The 16,465-nt window shown below is 49.0% G+C and overlaps 9 protein-coding genes across 9 annotated transcripts; 2 read left to right on the forward strand and 7 right to left on the reverse strand.

Annotated features, from left to right (window-relative positions):
- Positions 1–27: 27 nt before the first annotated feature.
- N7474_008199 (NADPH-dependent FMN reductase) lies at positions 28–702 on the reverse strand (the record flags this gene model as incomplete). Its single annotated transcript, XM_057199609.1, has 1 exon — positions 28–702. One exon carries the CDS (start codon positions 700–702, stop codon positions 28–30), a length of 675 nt encoding a protein of 224 aa, XP_057050310.1.
- A 342-nt stretch (positions 703–1,044) lies between these two features.
- Positions 1,045–1,803, reverse strand: N7474_008200 (uncharacterized protein; the record flags this gene model as incomplete). The annotated part of the gene is made up of 1 exon (XM_057199610.1): positions 1,045–1,803. The coding sequence occupies one exon, from the start codon at positions 1,801–1,803 to the stop codon at positions 1,045–1,047; it is 759 nt and encodes a 252-aa protein (XP_057050311.1).
- An 878-nt stretch (positions 1,804–2,681) lies between these two features.
- On the reverse strand, positions 2,682–4,253 carry N7474_008201 (uncharacterized protein; the record flags this gene model as incomplete). The annotated part of the gene is made up of 4 exons (XM_057199611.1): positions 2,682–3,210; positions 3,266–3,605; positions 3,654–3,876; positions 3,930–4,253. Coding segments are annotated over 4 exons (1,416 nt in total), but the record flags the coding sequence as incomplete, so codon positions are not given.
- A 1,323-nt stretch (positions 4,254–5,576) lies between these two features.
- N7474_008202 (heme-dependent oxidative N-demethylase family protein) lies at positions 5,577–6,524 on the forward strand (the record flags this gene model as incomplete). The annotated part of the gene is made up of 3 exons (XM_057199612.1): positions 5,577–6,080; positions 6,137–6,232; positions 6,294–6,524. 3 exons carry the CDS (start codon positions 5,577–5,579, stop codon positions 6,522–6,524), a joined length of 831 nt encoding a protein of 276 aa, XP_057050313.1.
- A 259-nt stretch (positions 6,525–6,783) lies between these two features.
- N7474_008203 (aromatic alcohol reductase) lies at positions 6,784–7,854 on the reverse strand (the record flags this gene model as incomplete). Its single annotated transcript, XM_057199613.1, has 2 exons — positions 6,784–7,728; positions 7,786–7,854. 2 exons carry the CDS (start codon positions 7,852–7,854, stop codon positions 6,784–6,786), a joined length of 1,014 nt encoding a protein of 337 aa, XP_057050314.1.
- Positions 7,855–8,550: 696 nt separating this feature from the next.
- N7474_008204 (C6 zinc finger domain protein) lies at positions 8,551–10,302 on the reverse strand (the record flags this gene model as incomplete). The annotated part of the gene is made up of 1 exon (XM_057199614.1): positions 8,551–10,302. The coding sequence occupies one exon, from the start codon at positions 10,300–10,302 to the stop codon at positions 8,551–8,553; it is 1,752 nt and encodes a 583-aa protein (XP_057050315.1).
- A 761-nt stretch (positions 10,303–11,063) lies between these two features.
- Positions 11,064–12,945, forward strand: N7474_008205 (cytochrome P450; the record flags this gene model as incomplete). The annotated part of the gene is made up of 3 exons (XM_057199615.1): positions 11,064–11,320; positions 11,380–12,153; positions 12,216–12,945. The coding sequence occupies 3 exons, from the start codon at positions 11,064–11,066 to the stop codon at positions 12,943–12,945; spliced, it is 1,761 nt and encodes a 586-aa protein (XP_057050316.1).
- Positions 12,946–14,359: 1,414 nt separating this feature from the next.
- On the reverse strand, positions 14,360–14,770 carry N7474_008206 (uncharacterized protein; the record flags this gene model as incomplete). Its single annotated transcript, XM_057199616.1, has 2 exons — positions 14,360–14,516; positions 14,694–14,770. 2 exons carry the CDS (start codon positions 14,768–14,770, stop codon positions 14,360–14,362), a joined length of 234 nt encoding a protein of 77 aa, XP_057050317.1.
- Positions 14,771–15,064: 294 nt separating this feature from the next.
- Positions 15,065–15,794, reverse strand: N7474_008207 (acyl-CoA dehydrogenase family protein; the record flags this gene model as incomplete). Its single annotated transcript, XM_057199617.1, has 2 exons — positions 15,065–15,561; positions 15,662–15,794. The coding sequence occupies 2 exons, from the start codon at positions 15,792–15,794 to the stop codon at positions 15,065–15,067; spliced, it is 630 nt and encodes a 209-aa protein (XP_057050318.1).
- Positions 15,795–16,465: the final 671 nt, after the last annotated feature.

Below are 16,465 nucleotides of genomic sequence, written 5' to 3' on the forward strand. Positions count from 1 at the left end.
ACCAAAATTTGAATGCGCTGATATTTATTACTCCTTATCCAATTCGCACACCAGCTCCATCCCTAGATTCCGCATCATCGCTTCGAAGCCCGCCTCCTTCCACCCGGCCACATCTCTCTCATCCAGCGTAACCCTCTCCTCCTCAGACCCCCCAACTGGCAACCCCGTATATTTCACCGGCAACGCCGGGACCGTGCCGACAACTCTCATGCGTAGGCCAGTCAAAATACCCTTCAAATGATCCGCCGCCTTCCCACCACCATGGCCTCCGTACGAGACAATCGCCGCAGGTTTCCCCTTCCACTCATGAAAAAGATAGTCTAGTGCATTCTTCAGACTGGCTGGAATGCTCCAGTTGTATTGGGGCGTCACGAAAATAAACCCATCATACTGGCGCACGACAGTAGACCACGCGCGAGTGTGTTCCTTTTCATAGTGCGGCGTGGGATCCGCCGCTGGTAGGCTAGCGGGAATGATGTTTTCGTCGTAGAGTGGCAGTCCTTGGTCTGCTAGATCGAGGATCTCGAGGGTGATATGCCTAGGGTCTGTGTCGATGCTGCCCTCCCCTCCTTCACGTGTAGCTGGAGAGGTTGGGATCATCGGATCCGCGGACAAGACGTCATACACATAGTGCGTGATGGTCGGATTGAGGCGCGGGCTGCGCGTGCTGCTGGTCACGATGGCGATGCGCTTGGGAGGCATTTTGGATGTTGTAGAAGTGGAGGATGAAAGAAATACGGGTTTTTTGTGGTTTAGTCTTCGAGCCATGTCAAGTTGCTCGTTTTTGGTCGAGCCGAATTCAGGCGGTCTTCCGCGGAGACAATTTCCTGAATAGGCAAGGCATTCTCGATGGTGTCGATCTAGATCTCGGCAACCAGGTGGATTGTGGACGGGGTCCTTGCGAAAAGTACATGTAAAATGAAATAACCACCTTTAGTGGATATTATGATGAACGGATAGTCTCCCAAAAAAGCCTCAGCCAGATTCTTTTTGCCTCTTTGTCTCCGTTGACCTTCCTATCTACTACCCAGAGTAGTCCACCCTTCAGCTGCAGGACATGAAACAGTCCGTTTTGCCCTGTGTACCCAGATGCTCGAGAGCCGGATCCGGTCTGCGCAACCAATTGGCCAGGAAATTAGTACAGTGATCCACATGGTCGATATCCGCGAGCATTGAGTCGAGGCGATCGCCACGCATGTGGACATCATGACCCCGTCTCAGTAGATACAGACAATGCACGAGGTGCTCGCGTACAGAAGTCCAGTAGAAGCCGTTCGCGTTGTGTCCGACCTCATTATAGTCTTTCATCTGGCGTGTGGCCGCCTCGTCGTAGTAGTAAATAAACGGCTTGCCGTTGTTAAAATGCGAAAAGACATCTGAGTAATCGTGTGGACAGTCGCGGTGCAACCAGCATGCCGACAACGGGTCGTATGTGCAGCCCAGAGCCTCTGCCTCGGCGGTTGAATTGCCACAGGAGAGCAGGGTCCGTGGTGTGGCGGGCAGACACTGGCGTTGGCCAATTTGGCCTACGGGACCAGCGGACCCTTTCAGGACGAGAATTTGGCGGAAGGGCTCGGCAATAATGGCAATAACGAGCATAAAGATGATCAGAAGAAGTCCGGTGATGGTGATCGCGGCCAAATTGCGTTTGAGGAACTGCTGCACGGAACGACGGCGAGGACGGCGTGTCAGGGTTGCGTTGCTGTCGTCAACATCGCTGTCTGCATCTGTCTTAGGGACGGGCCGATAGCTGCGTGTTGCAAAAACCTTATCCATTGGTGAAGATATCATCGGCGATGGCATCGAAAGCAAAAGTGAGATGGTTGTTTGGCTTGAGGGAGGGTGGAGGGTCACTGGTATGTTGAGTGCTGGAAGGAAGAAAAAGACAGAAGGGCCACTGCGAGTTGGCTTTGCGAGGCATGGCTATTTGTTTAGAAGCGTCACAGAACAAAGAGAAGGTTTCGTATTGGTCGGGGATTGGCAATGGCCGGATCGAGATATCAATAAGGGACTCGGACTATCTCCGCCAATCACCGTTTGGTCTTGCCCCGAGCACGACTGAATAGAGTTGTCAATAAGCCTGTGAGGCCTCGATGGGAGTGTCTTGTCGGAGATTCCCGAGCCAACCTATATTTTTCTGAGGATTTGGAATTCGAAATGCGATTAATCGAAGCAAAATATAGTTAGACATGGCGATGCTTCACATTCCTTGTACAAGCCGGGAATTTCAGCTAGGGAGGGTCAGAGGCGGTTACGGAGCCCTGAAAGTTATTTCTTTGTTCCGCTGCGAAACTCTCACCTTTCTGACATCTACAAATTCAGAAGTGCATTTAAATTGAGACCTCAGGTTTCTAGTGTAACAGTTTTCCACAGTTTGGGTTTTCTGGCGCTAGTATAAGGTCACTGGTAAGGACCGGAGGAATGACAATTTCCCTTCAGAGGTCCTTCTGTATATCGCTATCCTCAACAAGACACAAACCGGGGCCCTTTTCGAGAACTCTGTGCTTGACATCTGGAGGAGGAACATAACTCAATTTACGTGAATTCTGCAGGGAGTCTTGGCCCTTGATATTTCCTATTAGCATGAAGAAACCAGTTGACGAGAGAGAAAAGAGCCATTGTGCCTATGACCACAGAGGAATAATCTGAAGAGGAAGTCAGCTTCAAATACTTGGGGCCAACTATCCAAATATAATGATCTTACTCATATTGCTACCCTTTACTGGCATTTCGGCTGGAAAATTGTAGAAGAACAAAGTAGTAGCTCCGAATGCTACGGTCATGACATTCGCCATCCAGCCAAACGCTCCAAGGTTGAAGAATCGATTTGGCGGAAGATAAACGGATGAGCGACGGCGATAAAGTAGCAATGCAGCAGGGAACGCGAAAGAGACCTGTTGCAAGATAAGACCCGTGCCAATTAAAGCGTTGAAAGCAGTTGATGAGGCAAGGTAAATGCATCCGATGACAAAAATGACGGCTGCGTTCGCAACAAGGCAATAGACCGGAACCTGAAGTCGTGAATGAATGCGACTAAAATATTTGGACAGGATCAAAGCATCATCGCGAGCAAATGCCCAGGTCAGGCGAGATGCAGTCTGCTGACACCCATTGAGTGAAAAGAAACCTATCAGCGCCAGCAAGAAGATGAAGACCGTTGCTGCTGCTCCGGAGTGGGTGGCCTGGATCCAGATTTCATAGATGGGTACACTATTATTCGAATATTAGCTTCGCGGATGAATAGTATCGAAGGCGGCTTGATCACCCAGTAGCTGTGTTTATGACAGTGCCAATGATGGTCATGCTGTACAACATGGCAACAAGAAAAGCAAATGCTGTCACAAATCCAATTGCAAGTGTACTCATCAGTGCGTATGGAACAGCCGTGATAGAATTGCTACATTCCTCTGCCAGGTGGATAGCACCGTCGATTCCACAGAAGATATAGTTGGGGTTGATCAGTCCAGTTAGAAAAGCGACTCCATTTGACGACCAACCAGACTCATTGATCAATGTTGTCCATACAAATTCGGAAGATTGCTGAAGTGATGAACGAGACAGACAGGTGATGAAGATGACCACGAAGGAGGATACTGATACGGCAACTTATACAGTTAGTTTAGTATCGGACTTTCATTTTTGGCGAAACTCACAGCCAAGATCATGGACCCAAGTAGTTCTCCGAAGGGCGAAGATATTGTACAGCATGATAATAATGTTCGTCGCCTGAAATATAAGAAAATAGTGCCATGTTTGAGGTTCGTATCCCGAATTGTTATAGATCGCCATGGAGATGAAGAACTGTGCCGGAAGAATCGTTACACCAGCACTGATTGAAATCCAGCTGAAGATATTGATGGCACCGCAACAATAGCTCTGAGATATAGTATTAGTCAAAGGGACAGTTGGACTGATTGAGACTCCCTTACCAGAATACGGCTACATTTCTTCGGGCTCAAGATAGAAGTCCAATGGTATTGGCCTCCTGCTGTGGGATAGACACTCGCGAGCTCGGCCAGGGTGGCTCCACCACATCCAGCTCCGATCAAAGTAATAACATTACCATATAATAAAAGAACGGTGCCTCCCTGGGTGATACCAATAGCGAGTGTACCGGCAATGCCCGCCCAGCTGTTGCAAATATTCCATCCGCTGCATATGATCTGGAACGTTCCGAGGTTTCGCTCTGTCAACTGGGCGAGCCCGAGGAGTTCTAGATCAGCTGCTTTCGTTATTCCTCGCCCTTGGCTCTCGCCTATAATTATTTATTCCATATTAGTACAGTCAGCTGAGCTATGGCCCGTTTGGTAACGGACAGCTTCTAGCACTTGCTTGCCTGACGAGACTGATCAGCTGGAGCCCAAATAATTATCCATTCAAGGCTCAAACCTTTACTCTCAATTCCATCCCCATTATTAGACAATTCACTTGACATTATTGCCACCGAGATAGATAGATATATTTGATGATCATAAGAAAGGACGTAGATCGTAATGAATTTGGAGAAGATGTGAAGCCTTATGAAATATATTTGACGGCATATCCTAAGCTTTTAATACAGGCTATCGCAGATTGAGAATATTTCAAAAGGGGAGCGCTAAGCGACGGAAAGAATCATATACGATGTTGGACAGGAACTAGGTTTAACCCCGCACACCTGACTACTACTTTCAGGGATAGAAGGTCCGGGGTAATCAGGAAAAAGGATTTGATTGAATATACATGTAGTTCGACTACTGAGGATATGGTAATTGGCTTTCCACAAACTTTAAATTCATATTGTATAGTAGCTAAAGGGAAAGTTAGGCCGAAACCTACTTGCCAAAACGGGTAGGTTAAATGAGCACCCCCATAGATAGGCGTAGGCGGGGTAACCTCGGCATTCCTAATTTCAGTTACCCACGACTGTGAACTGATAGCAACTGATAGCCGAACGGGCAGGTCAGATGAGTATCCAAGGTGTCCTACTCCACTGGGTGTATTGAATGAGTCATTATCCCCGCGATGTCATTGGGAGCGGACAGTCTCGCCCTCCCATAGATGTAAAGCGCTAACTGATAAGCCTAATAATAGGCCATAAGCAACTATATCACGTCTTTGCTCTGCGGACTGCCACAACTTTGAAATACCGCAGTCAGGACCACTGTTGGGAAAAGCTGGGAAGGTCCCACAGACATATTGGTTTCAGCAGTACCAATAAACCACCACTTCAGGATTCGAGCGTTCGAAAAAGAGCCCATGGATCCAATTACCATCACGCAGTGGTCAGGATGGGCCATGTTGCTTTGGCTGAGTCTTGTCTCGATTCTTCTCTACTGGATGGTCACGCTGCTCAAAGGTCACAAATCGTCGCCTCGCGTTTCACCCAAGGGTTCGAACGTCAATACTGAACCGAAAGCCTACCCCCCAGTCGAACCTCTTCCCGACTTTGAGTGGCAACAAAAAGAGCCTATGAAGATAAGGCCATTTAAGCCTAAATACAACCTTACGATGAGTACGCTCTTTGCCCGAACTTACAAGACAACAGCTCAGAATTATTAGGCATCGAGGAAACTACTGTTAATGATCTTATTGAAATGGACAAGAATTACGTGGATCGAATTTACCTGCGAAGAAAGATCATGAACGAGCATACCGACACTGTCCTGGCTGCTGAAGACAGTGTCAAGTCAGCTGTCGATGAGTTCTACTCCTGGCTTCTGGGATCTTTTCTTCCTACACGGTTTCCCAGGATGTTTGTATTGGAGCACACAGGTAACAAGGAAGACTTCCTACACAGCTTGGTGACAGACGAGAAAATCCCCCTGTCTCCTGCCGAGAAGCCGCTAGAAACCCTTGAACGAATGGGAGGGCTCGTCGACGATGACTTTCTATTCTTGTTACCCTCAGCTGACGGAGATGGGTACACCTTGAAGGGATTTGTGACATGCTTTCCAAACGGATTCAACACATTTCAAAAGTTGAATCTCAAATTGAGGGACATCCACAAGCCTGTTCCGCATTACAAAAAAAAGCTGGAAAAAAGCATGGATCGGTATTTCGCAAGGTTGCCAACTGGAAAGTTTGTCAAGCGAGCCAATGTGGGCAGTGTCCTGATTATATATTCTGACATGGAATATGACTGACTGGCTTTTAGTGGGCCATTACAACTACAGACGAGCTTTTCACTCCCAGTGGTAACCACCTTTACGAAGGCGAAAAGATTCATCAGGAGGAGATCGATATCAGCAGCGTGAGAACTCCCAGGACATTTGTTGCAGTTGGCGGTTCACGGCTAACAAGACGTTTATTAGACTCGTCTCCGTTGCGAAAGACAGGTCCTGCACCGGCTACCGCGGAGTCGTGCGCTTCTCTTCTCAGTTAAAACCTTAACATATACACTGCCAGAGATCAAAGAAGAAGGCCTTGGCAAGGCTCTCGCGGAAGCAATTGATGGGTTGAGAGAAGGGAATGCGCCAGATCTCCACTTCTATAAACGGGCTGCAGTGTGGGGAGAGCCCGTGAAGCTTTTCCTCACTAGTTGACGTCTTATATGCAGTTTGACTTGATCTATAGTTCTAGTCAAGCAGGATAACGAAGCGGAGTGTGAATTAAATACGACAGCGTCTCTCAAAAAGTTGCCAAGAGTAGGTCAGACGTTCGATTACATAGCTTCTCTCAGATAGAACTGGATACGAACTAAAGTCAGGGGCATAGAAATAATAGAGACTTCTCGTCGAAGCAATACCGTGTTTATATCCAGCTATTAATTCATTCAAACTCCGTACATGTAGATGCCGTTTTCTAGGAAGCCATACGCTCAACACGAAGCTGCAGCTCCTTGACCAAATCTATCCCAACCTTGGTAGACTCATCCAGGTTCTCATCCGGTAATCCAAGAAGATCATTCTGTGCCTTCTCCGTGAGATCATTGGAATCATCCCGATAAAACGCCCTTGCGTACAGCATCTTGCTAAAGCCAGCCATGTTACCCACTTTAACTTGCGCCAGGCCATCCTCATATCGCTTCTTGGTATCCTCATGAGTTATCGTCCAGTCGGCGTCAGTAGTACCAGTGACGCGCTTGACGCTCTCAAACATGTCGTTTTGGCCGACTACAAAGCTCTTAATGTACACGCCCTTGTTGAGGAACGTCGACAGAGTCAGGCCCTTATCGTTTTCGTCCTCAGGCAGCTCATTCAGGCTCAGTACCTTGGCCACAGCGCGCCCAACCTGCGATAACGTTGAGGTAGAGATCTTGGTGTTGCCATCGTCGTAAATTGTCATGGAACGCTTGTCAAAGTCGAACCCAAAGCGCGCATCCCCGCCCGCCAAGCTGTAATCGTACCAGAACCCACAGCACACTGTGATCCACTGCATGTTGAGCCCCTCAATCTCGTCCCTGTTGGCCTTGGCCACGGGGCCCAGCAGCGTGTCCTCGCCGAGTTTAATGTTGTCAATGTCGGCGCCGTACCCGTTCGGCATAATGTAGGGAACACCAGATTTGGCGGCCGCCTGGACGAGCTTGCTGTGGGTGTCCCGTGGAGCAGTAGGGGCCATGGTTATGATAAAAAATTGCTGGCCCTTGAGGGCGGCAACAATGGTGGACTCGTCATCGTAGTCGACTGGGGCGACAAGGACGCCCTCGGGCAGTTTGTTACTGCTGTCTTTGCGGGAAAGGGCCGTGACTGTGTGTCTTCCGGTCTTTAGAAGGGCGTTGACAATGTGCGATCCAACTGTGCCCCCAGCCTAAGTGTATTTGTTAGCGTTGCTGTATACATGATGGTGGCTGATGGGTTTTCTTACGCCGACAATGGCGACTCTTTCAATGGCGTTTTTGAAACCGACGGACTGGTCTTTGGCGTACTTGGGCATTATGGTTCGGTTGATTATTGGGAACGTATCAATTGTTGCTATTATGTTCGAATGAGGCGGTTGAGGTGTTCAAACTTGTGAGCGAGTGGTGATTATCTGGCTAATTTTCTCTGGAGCAGAGAATGTCAGTCTATTTATACATTCTCGAGTCTGGGGCGCTCTCTAAGTCTCTGAATTTCTCTCCATATCCGCCGCAGCAGCCGCCCGCAGTGATCCAGTAACACCGTTTGATGGGGCTCTGGTGCGGCGGTAGGTGACCAAGTCCGCAGTAGCCGCACGTAAAGCCGCACGTAAAGCCGCACCAAACGCATGGCAGTAATTTAATGATTCAGGTACGGACCCACGGACTGATAGACCTCCGACCACATCTGCAATTTCCGGAATTGTAATAATAGGGGGAAAATAAATTCCAAACTGGGAGGACAGATTTACAAATACTCTATTGCGCCTCGCAGCGAGGCGCTATATGTCTATGAGACTGCTATCCAATACTCGGGCGAACACCTGCCGAGATGTCTAAGAACATAATACAGGAAACAAGGCAAACGCAAGAGGAACACTTTCGGGTATTATAGTTTATCATAAGTACAATGCTGGACTTCAGTAGATCATCCCAGAATACCACAACATGGCTTGATAATTTACATATTGAATATCCGCCGTGTGGCCAATGAATATTCAACGACCCCTGCGGCACTATAGCTGAATTTCAGGACCGAGCATCGATAAATATGGCTCGATAAAAAACTGGTCCCAGTCCACCACCCAGTCCATATCTGGTACAGCAGTGTGGGTTTCGGATGCCGGCTGGGGCGGAAAAAATTGATAGTTCGCCTCGACAGCTTCCATCTGAGCAAGTTCTTTTCGCTTCTTCGCCATATTAAGACTGAGTAGATGCCGCGCCATCGACAACGCCTCGCGCGTCAGCCCTGTATCGGCAGCCTTTACAAGGTTCTCCAGGCCCTTGAAGGCAGCGCCAATGTGGACAGAGGCGACCGGCGTGTCAATGGCCAATAGGATGCAGGCATACTGGAAGACACTGCCGATGAGGTTCCAAAACAGACGGCCCTGGCTAGCTTGCTGCTCGGCTGCCTCCACTGCGGCGTTGCCGCTATCAATGATGAGCTTGATGACCTCATCCGGTATGCGGATCTTGAGCTGGTAAAGGCGACGATAGAAGCAGAATGCAATGTCTGCCTTGGTCACCACTAGGAACGGATGCGTGGTTTGGATGCCACCCAATACCTTGAGATGCTCAAATAGCTCCTCAGTCGGAGTTGGAGGCTGCCGTTCGAGCCGGAACGGAGAGTTGGGCGATGGGATGATCTGGATTAACTGAACAAATTGGTCGGCAACGGACCCTGATACCGGGATTATAGACTGGCAAGTCACGGCCCGAAAGATTACAGGCGAACGATCGTACTCATAGGACAGCATGTTATGCCCAGCCCACGAAATCCAAAATATCCTCCTCAGTCGGTCCTCATCATGTCCAAGGACCGCGGCGCCGGCGATGGACGCCATCTTCTTGATGTTCTCTTCTTCGTGCAGCCCTATCGCTTCACAGAGGTGCATTTGGGTGCACGAAGCGATCCAGGCATTGCTAGGGCGGGTTGTGGCCCGTAAGTAAAACACTCGCATGCCCCACGCGACGATATGATCGATACCATGCAATCGCATAGAGGCCGGATCATCGAGAATGGCTTTGGCGTACTGCACTAGGTCAGTCTCCCGCGGGTGTCTATTGGGGGATAGGAACGACCCGAGAGCGGCCACACCAGCGGCCACGGCGGCAAAGGCGACCCCGCTGCTACCGGAACTATGATAATAATCCCGACATCGCTGGGCATAGATTCTCGGGTCCATCACGTCGCCGATGGGGCCCAATATTGAGAAGTACACTCCTGAGAAGAAGCTGAGGTCTTTCTCCGATATTAGGCTCCCCAGAAAGCAGTGAGCGTTGGATGCCTCCTCGGGCCGAATGCCAAAGTTGTAGGCAAAGGACCGCATTTTGGGAGGACTGTCGGAGCCAAGAGATACACCCAGGATGTGTGGGAATGCCATGGCCGCCGATGCCCCAGAGTGTCTGAACTTTTGCTCGTCGAAGATGCCCGGGAAGGCGCCGCCCACGACGGTAGGACTCTTCGTCGACGAGCCGTCGGCTTCGCGGGAGTCTCGCTCCATGTGAGACCGGCTGCCTGAATTGCACGCTGTGGGGTCCCGGCTCGTCAAACGACTTTCACCGTCGAGGCTGACGCGCTTGGCTGAGGGCGGAATAAATCCCCCACCGCCCGTGGTTTCAGTGATGTCGTCGTCTGCGTACCTGCAGTTGTATCCATAAGTGGTGCACATGCCACAAGGATACACGGTGTCACATTTTCGCTTGCGCTGATGGCATGGGATGCACGCCTTTCTCGCGCGCTTACGCTTGGCGATTATAGTCGACATGACTGGCAAAAAGCTATGAGCTTCAAAGCCTACTGCTGTGGACGTACAACTGTAGTAGAGATGATCTTCCGGCCCACCATTTCGGGGATGGAGTCGATGCAATTATGCCTGAATTCAGGATTATTGTAAGGACTGTAAGACGGAGCGAGTGCTGTATTGTTAAAATGAGGACCTGTGAATTCCCTGTTACGTGTTAAAATGAGGGCCTGTGAATTCCCTGTTACGGTTAGTTTGGCCGGTCCCGATTTTGGGGAAATCGCGGCCAGTAGAAAAGCAACCGATTTTCTCCGCTAAACACACGGATGAAACTAACAGAAGGCAAAGGATACAAATCTCCAGGTTAAACACGGAAATCTGCACAGGGGTTGGTTGGTGAGGAGGCCTGAATTCGATGGTCGATAGCGATGAGGGAAGATCAACAGGCAGAGGATGGCAGTCGACGAAGAAGCAACTGCTGTCTCAGCTGGAAACTCAATTTGAGTTTAGCGGTAATCGTCCCCTAACTGAGGGTTCGACTTCAGGGGACGATTGTTTCTTTCACCGCCTCCCCTTCGATTCTCACGGCTGATCTGGGTGAGGTCGAACGTTGGAATTGGCGACCGTGACGTTCGCCCTGCCTATTCTGATGCAGCTTGCGGCCAGCTTTTGTTTTCCTTCAGCTGTTTTGCCGAGTGTGGTTTATCCTCCAAGTCTTCTTTCAATCCGAAACTTGCCCAGTGGCCCATTCCCTGCCCAAACTGGCATCGCCTAATTCACTGAAGATGGTCACCCCTGATCTGCCTGCTATTTGCAAGCGGATTGGAGACTTGCGATTGACGTCTGATGGCTTCCTTGCTTTATTCGGGACTTTTATCAGTGTTATTGCAGTGACCTACTTGATCTCGGCATTTCAAGGGGCCATTACGGTTCGCTACCAACGCCATGGAAGCCGACCGCCAAAACTTCCGTATGCTACTCCACTGCTTGGCCATCTTCCAGAGTTCTTAAAGGACAATATGAAATTCTTAGCGAGGGCTACGTACGTTTGATGTCGTCACACTGGTTCGAAGAAATGGGTGTGCTAAGCTGTATTTCCAGAGCTAAATATGGGCCGTCCACCCCAGTCCGGATACAGCTTCTGAACCGGCGTATGAGTCTACTCAAGGGCGCCGAATCCATCACTACCCTTTTTAAGAGCTCAAGGAACTTAAGCAGCGAGCACTGGCTCGTGCAGGTCTTGGTCAACGCCTTCGGAGTGGAGGTTGCTGATGCACCCTTCTATCTAGCCGACGACACGGGGATTGGCAATCAGCCTGATCCTCGGAGCAAGATGACGAACCCAGAGCATCGCATCTTCCATTTGGTCTTTAAGTCCGTCCACAGTGGCTTGAGCGGAGCCAGCCTTGAGGAGATGGAGAGACAGCTTGTGCGAAATCTGTCCTCCCAGATTCATCAAACGGACATCCAATCTGACTCGTGGGTTGAGGTATCTGATCTGTACGGCTCTTTGATTCGCAATGTCGCCTTCAGAGCGTCCGTTGTATCACTCTGCGGATTACATGTTTTCGAAACTATCCCGAACTTCGATGATGATTTCTGGGCATTCGATAGTGCCCTCCCAAATTTGTTCAAGGAAATTCCACGGTGGTTGGCACCAGCATCGTATGCGGCTAGGGATAAGATGAAGGAGCATCTAGAAAAGTGGCAGTCCTTTGCCCACGAGCATTACGATGTGCGCCAGGGCCAACTGGACAAGAGAGAATGGGAGGAATTTTTCGGATCCAGGTTGATGAGGACAAGACATGAATTCTTCCAGAAGATGCCGTTGAGCAAGGAGACCGTCGCCGCGGATGATCTTGGATTAGTGTGGGCGTATGCATCCTATCCTTCTTCCGCTCAGTCTTACTCGAGAACTTTGGCTGATATACAAACAGGACCACCGCAAATACTGTTCCTGCGATTGGCTGGATGCTACTGGAGGTCCTCCAACGTCCCGACCTTTTACTGAGAGTTCGTGAAGAGATCGCTCCCTTCGTATGCTGGGACCCGTCGGACCCAAGCCGGACAGTCGTCGACATTTCCAATCTCTGCTGCCAGCCCCTCCTGCAATCTATTTACGCCGAGGTCTTGCGCCTTCACTCTGGCACCGTCATCAACCGAGTCCCGACTACTAGCGATTTCCACATTGGGGGGTGGCATTTCAAGGAAGGTGAGCAGATCATTGTATCCACCTACAACACCGCGCGCGACCAATCCGTCTGGAACCAAGGCAACATTGACGACCCACATCCCGTGAATGAATTCTGGCCAGAGCGGTTCATTCTGTACCCGGATAATCCCAACAGCGGTCCGGTTCTACGAACCATTGCACAGCAACAGGAAAAGAAATCGCAAGCCTCGACGATCTCGGAACCAACCTTCTCCCTCGATGGCACGGCGGGATCTTGGATCCCCTACGGTGGAGGCACGCGAATGTGTCCTGGGCGGCATTTCTCGAAGAAGGCCATGATCGTAACGATGGCAATGTTCCTAACGGCGTTCGAAATTGAGCTATTGATTGATGAGGAACCTAGAATTCAGCCCGATTTGAAGTATTTCATGTTTGGGGTGATGCATCCAGATGGGAAGATACCCGCTAGGATTCGGAAAAGGGTTTCCAAATGAAGGCCATATCCATAAAGATTTATGCTTGCTTCTTCACAGCGCAGGAGCGAGACACGGGGTGAAAATAATATTTTACTACTATACCCTATTGTTTCCCCAAATTTTGTTTATCTACGACGCTCTGTAAACTATTAATCTGCTTTAAACGGAGTGAAGAGAAATATCTAGAAGTAATTCAAAACTTCCGAAAATTCAAGATTTCCCGCCCTCCCTAGCTCCCTAGCCACATCATAGATCAGCCAGGTAATTAAATACAGTCGGGGCGATCACTGGCTACTCGTGATCTGTAAGAGCTCTTTAAAGATGTTCCTGATCTCACAGGACTATAATGCCTGATTACAAGCACAAGAGGCTCTTCAGGGATAACTCGTGTGTTAGACGCATTGCTTATTACTATCAATTCTATTAAGTACTCATACTAATCTCGTGTACCACGTCTTATCTAGTTATTTAGCGGTTTTGTAATTGTAACAACTAGTTTACAGAGGCAGCGATCAGTTCTCTCCAGGAGTGGCATTTCTGAATCGAAGAATCAAGAACATATCGTTAATATAAGGGACAAAATAATGTCAGGAAGCAGGAACACTGTTTGAACTACGCAAATTCAATACTTTCGGGTTTGCTAGCCTCGTGAATTACTGTAATCAAGTAACGTAGGTGCCTATTCTTACAGCGCAGATCAGGTCGGTAGCGTTGCAAGACAGCCTTGCGCCCGGCCCCTTAAAAGTAGTAACAGCCCACAAGTGCGGGGAGGTTCAGGGACTTCTCGGCGTTGATATATGGAACCTGCATTATTACTTGGCTCTAAGCTTTCTTTGCAGTGCTATTGTTCTATGCCCTTCGAGCCGCTATGCGAACTCTAAAAGCATTGGCAGCGTTATGGACAACGCTATGCCTTGTTCCGGGAATGCGTGCGATCGAGATAGACATTAAAAATGAGCGTAAGTGTGCTTTACCCTTCTCCGGCCTCCTTTTTGATTGAGGACTGCCCAGTTATGACTTCGTTCATTTTGCTGATTGTTACTCCATCCAAACAACAGAATCTATCAAAGATGCTGCGTCCAAAACGATGTGGGGGGCCATGTCATACTACCAAGGTAACATATCCGGGAATATCCCAGGAAATCTTCCCGGCAAATGGTATGAGGGTGCTGTCTTGTTCTTGTCAACTATAAACTACTGGTATTTCACCAACGACACTACGTACAATGACGTGACAAAGGTTGGGCTCGATTTTCAGGGTGAACCTGGCGACTACATGAAAGTGTCGTTGCGAAGACCATCATAATTGTACATAATTGTACACCACTTTTCAAGCATGATATAAATTCAATTTATTGCACCCGATGGAGACTTTCTATGCTTCAATGGTTGCCTAAATCTGAAACCACAGGCAAACCCAATGATAAGGCACCTACAACTTTTCCTTCTGGGTACTCTTCCCCCCAAACCCAAACAGATACGCTGCAACCTTTCGCATCTGGATCTCCTCTGACCCTTCAGTAATTCGATACCGTCTGAAGTGGCGATAGATGTGTTCAAAGGGGTAGTGCCTGGAGTAGCCCGTAAATCTACATCATCAGCATTTCCAAGTTAATGAACACGGCTATAGTCAACAATCAAATCATGGATTGGAAAATACCTGGATTGCCAAATCAGCAGCCTGGCAGCACAACCGATTCGCCCAGAAATTACACATAGCGACTTTGTCACTCAATGTCTTCTCGATCTGGACCTATGGAGCGGACGACCCGCTTGCCACGACCTGATCCATTTCCCAACTTGTTTTGAGAATCAACAGTTTCAACATCTCGACTTGCGTCATTAATTCCACGACGGGAAATTGGACGACCTGGTTATCCGCAAGCGTGCGGCCTTCGCCCTAGATCTTGCGGGAACGCGTGCGCGAAATGCTACGCTTAAGACAATATTTTGCAGCGCCATAGGAACTAGCTGCATGACGGATGCGATTCTCGTGCACAAAAGTTTGGGCTATTGCGAGGCCGGCGTCCAGGGCACCGAGAATGGCGGATCTAGGTATACGGACGTGGTCTAGCTGGACGGTGGCGTGGTCAGTGGGCATGTTGAGGGTCCATTCAAAGGAAGATATCTTCACTCCTCATGTGTCGCGGGGGACTAGAAAAGCTGTAATTCCTTTTGCTGAGCCAGGTTTGCCGGATGTGCGTGCGAAGATGATTAAATGTGTGCAGTTGTGGGCACTAGTCTGCCATTTCTTAGAGCCAATGATTTCAAACCCTTCAGTAGTAGGTTTGGCGACCGTCGACATGAAAGTCGCATCGCTGCCATGGTTAGGCTCTGTGAGACCAAATGTCGCTCGGAAGTCGCCACTGATACGAGCCGGGATGAGCTTGCGGCGTTGCTGGTCTGTTCCAAAGTGGTGAATCATATGGACGTCCGGCAAGTCTCCTACGATGCTATGCTTGTTTTGGAGGTCGTTAGCCAGACCAAGTCCTCCACCATAGAGTGGGTGTGAGGCCATGTAGAAGCGAATGCTAGACATCCACACGTTGGTCTGGGGATGTGATTGGCCCCCGTAGATTTTGGGGAGGGCGAAGCGGTAGAAGCCTGCTTCGTCGGCGAGGATGCGGGCCCGTGCTAAATAGTGTTAGTTAGATGTAAAGCCGATTGAGACGCGCTATACCTAAAAGGTCCTCCCATTCTTTTGAAGGAAGGCCACCGTTGGCCTAGTCGGTACGGGAGTATTCGCGGCGGTGGTCGAAGAATCGGACATTGCCGTCGGAATGTTGAAGAGGGAGGATTGTATCCCGTATAAATTTGTCGAGGGAATGGAGGTGGGTTTGAAGGTCTTCGGAGATGTCAAAATTCATTTTTACTTTTTTTTTTAAAAAAAAAAAACCTAGAGATCAATCAAAATGCTGGTCTTTGTACTCTGGCTTCTGTTCTGTTTCAAACATATATATTATATATACATACGTTGGTATATATAAATAAATCCGCCTCAGCAACCCTCGGGCCGCGGTTGTTCGGCCCGGAACAAATCCTAGCGAGTGCTCCTGAGGCTCCCTGAAAATCGAATCTTTGAGGTTAGCCGAATGACTAAGGGTACTGTTAGTCTTGCGCTTCTGTCATTGCCGGCTGTTGATTTCTTTAGCTCTATCTCCGCGCCTAGCGAAAAATACTTTTCGCCCTGTAAGCAGATACGATGTCCGATTAGTGAGACACAACTTAGAGAATGTATCTCAAATGAGGTAGTTCAGTATAAAGTGCACGGATTGTGAGTTTGAGGTATTAAACTTGGAAGTTAGACAATGATCACCTTTTATAATCTGAGATTCTCAGCTTGTGCCGCTTCACATGATCGAAGAAGAGGGATATTTCATCGCGATATCCTGAAATAGAGTGTGTTCTCCGCTTTTCCTATCACCCCTAGTCATAACGCTAGGAAATTGTCATTTATTTTTTTATTTATTTTTTTGGATTTTTTTCAAGGGGAGCTGGATGACTCGAGAGAATGAGGGTAGGACAGGGATATCAACAG

This window comes from Penicillium riverlandense, assembly GCF_028828495.1.
Source record: "Penicillium riverlandense strain IBT 135883 chromosome Unknown utg000007l_segment0_segment0, whole genome shotgun sequence".
Classification (NCBI taxonomy): Eukaryota; Fungi; Ascomycota; class Eurotiomycetes; order Eurotiales; family Aspergillaceae; genus Penicillium; species Penicillium riverlandense.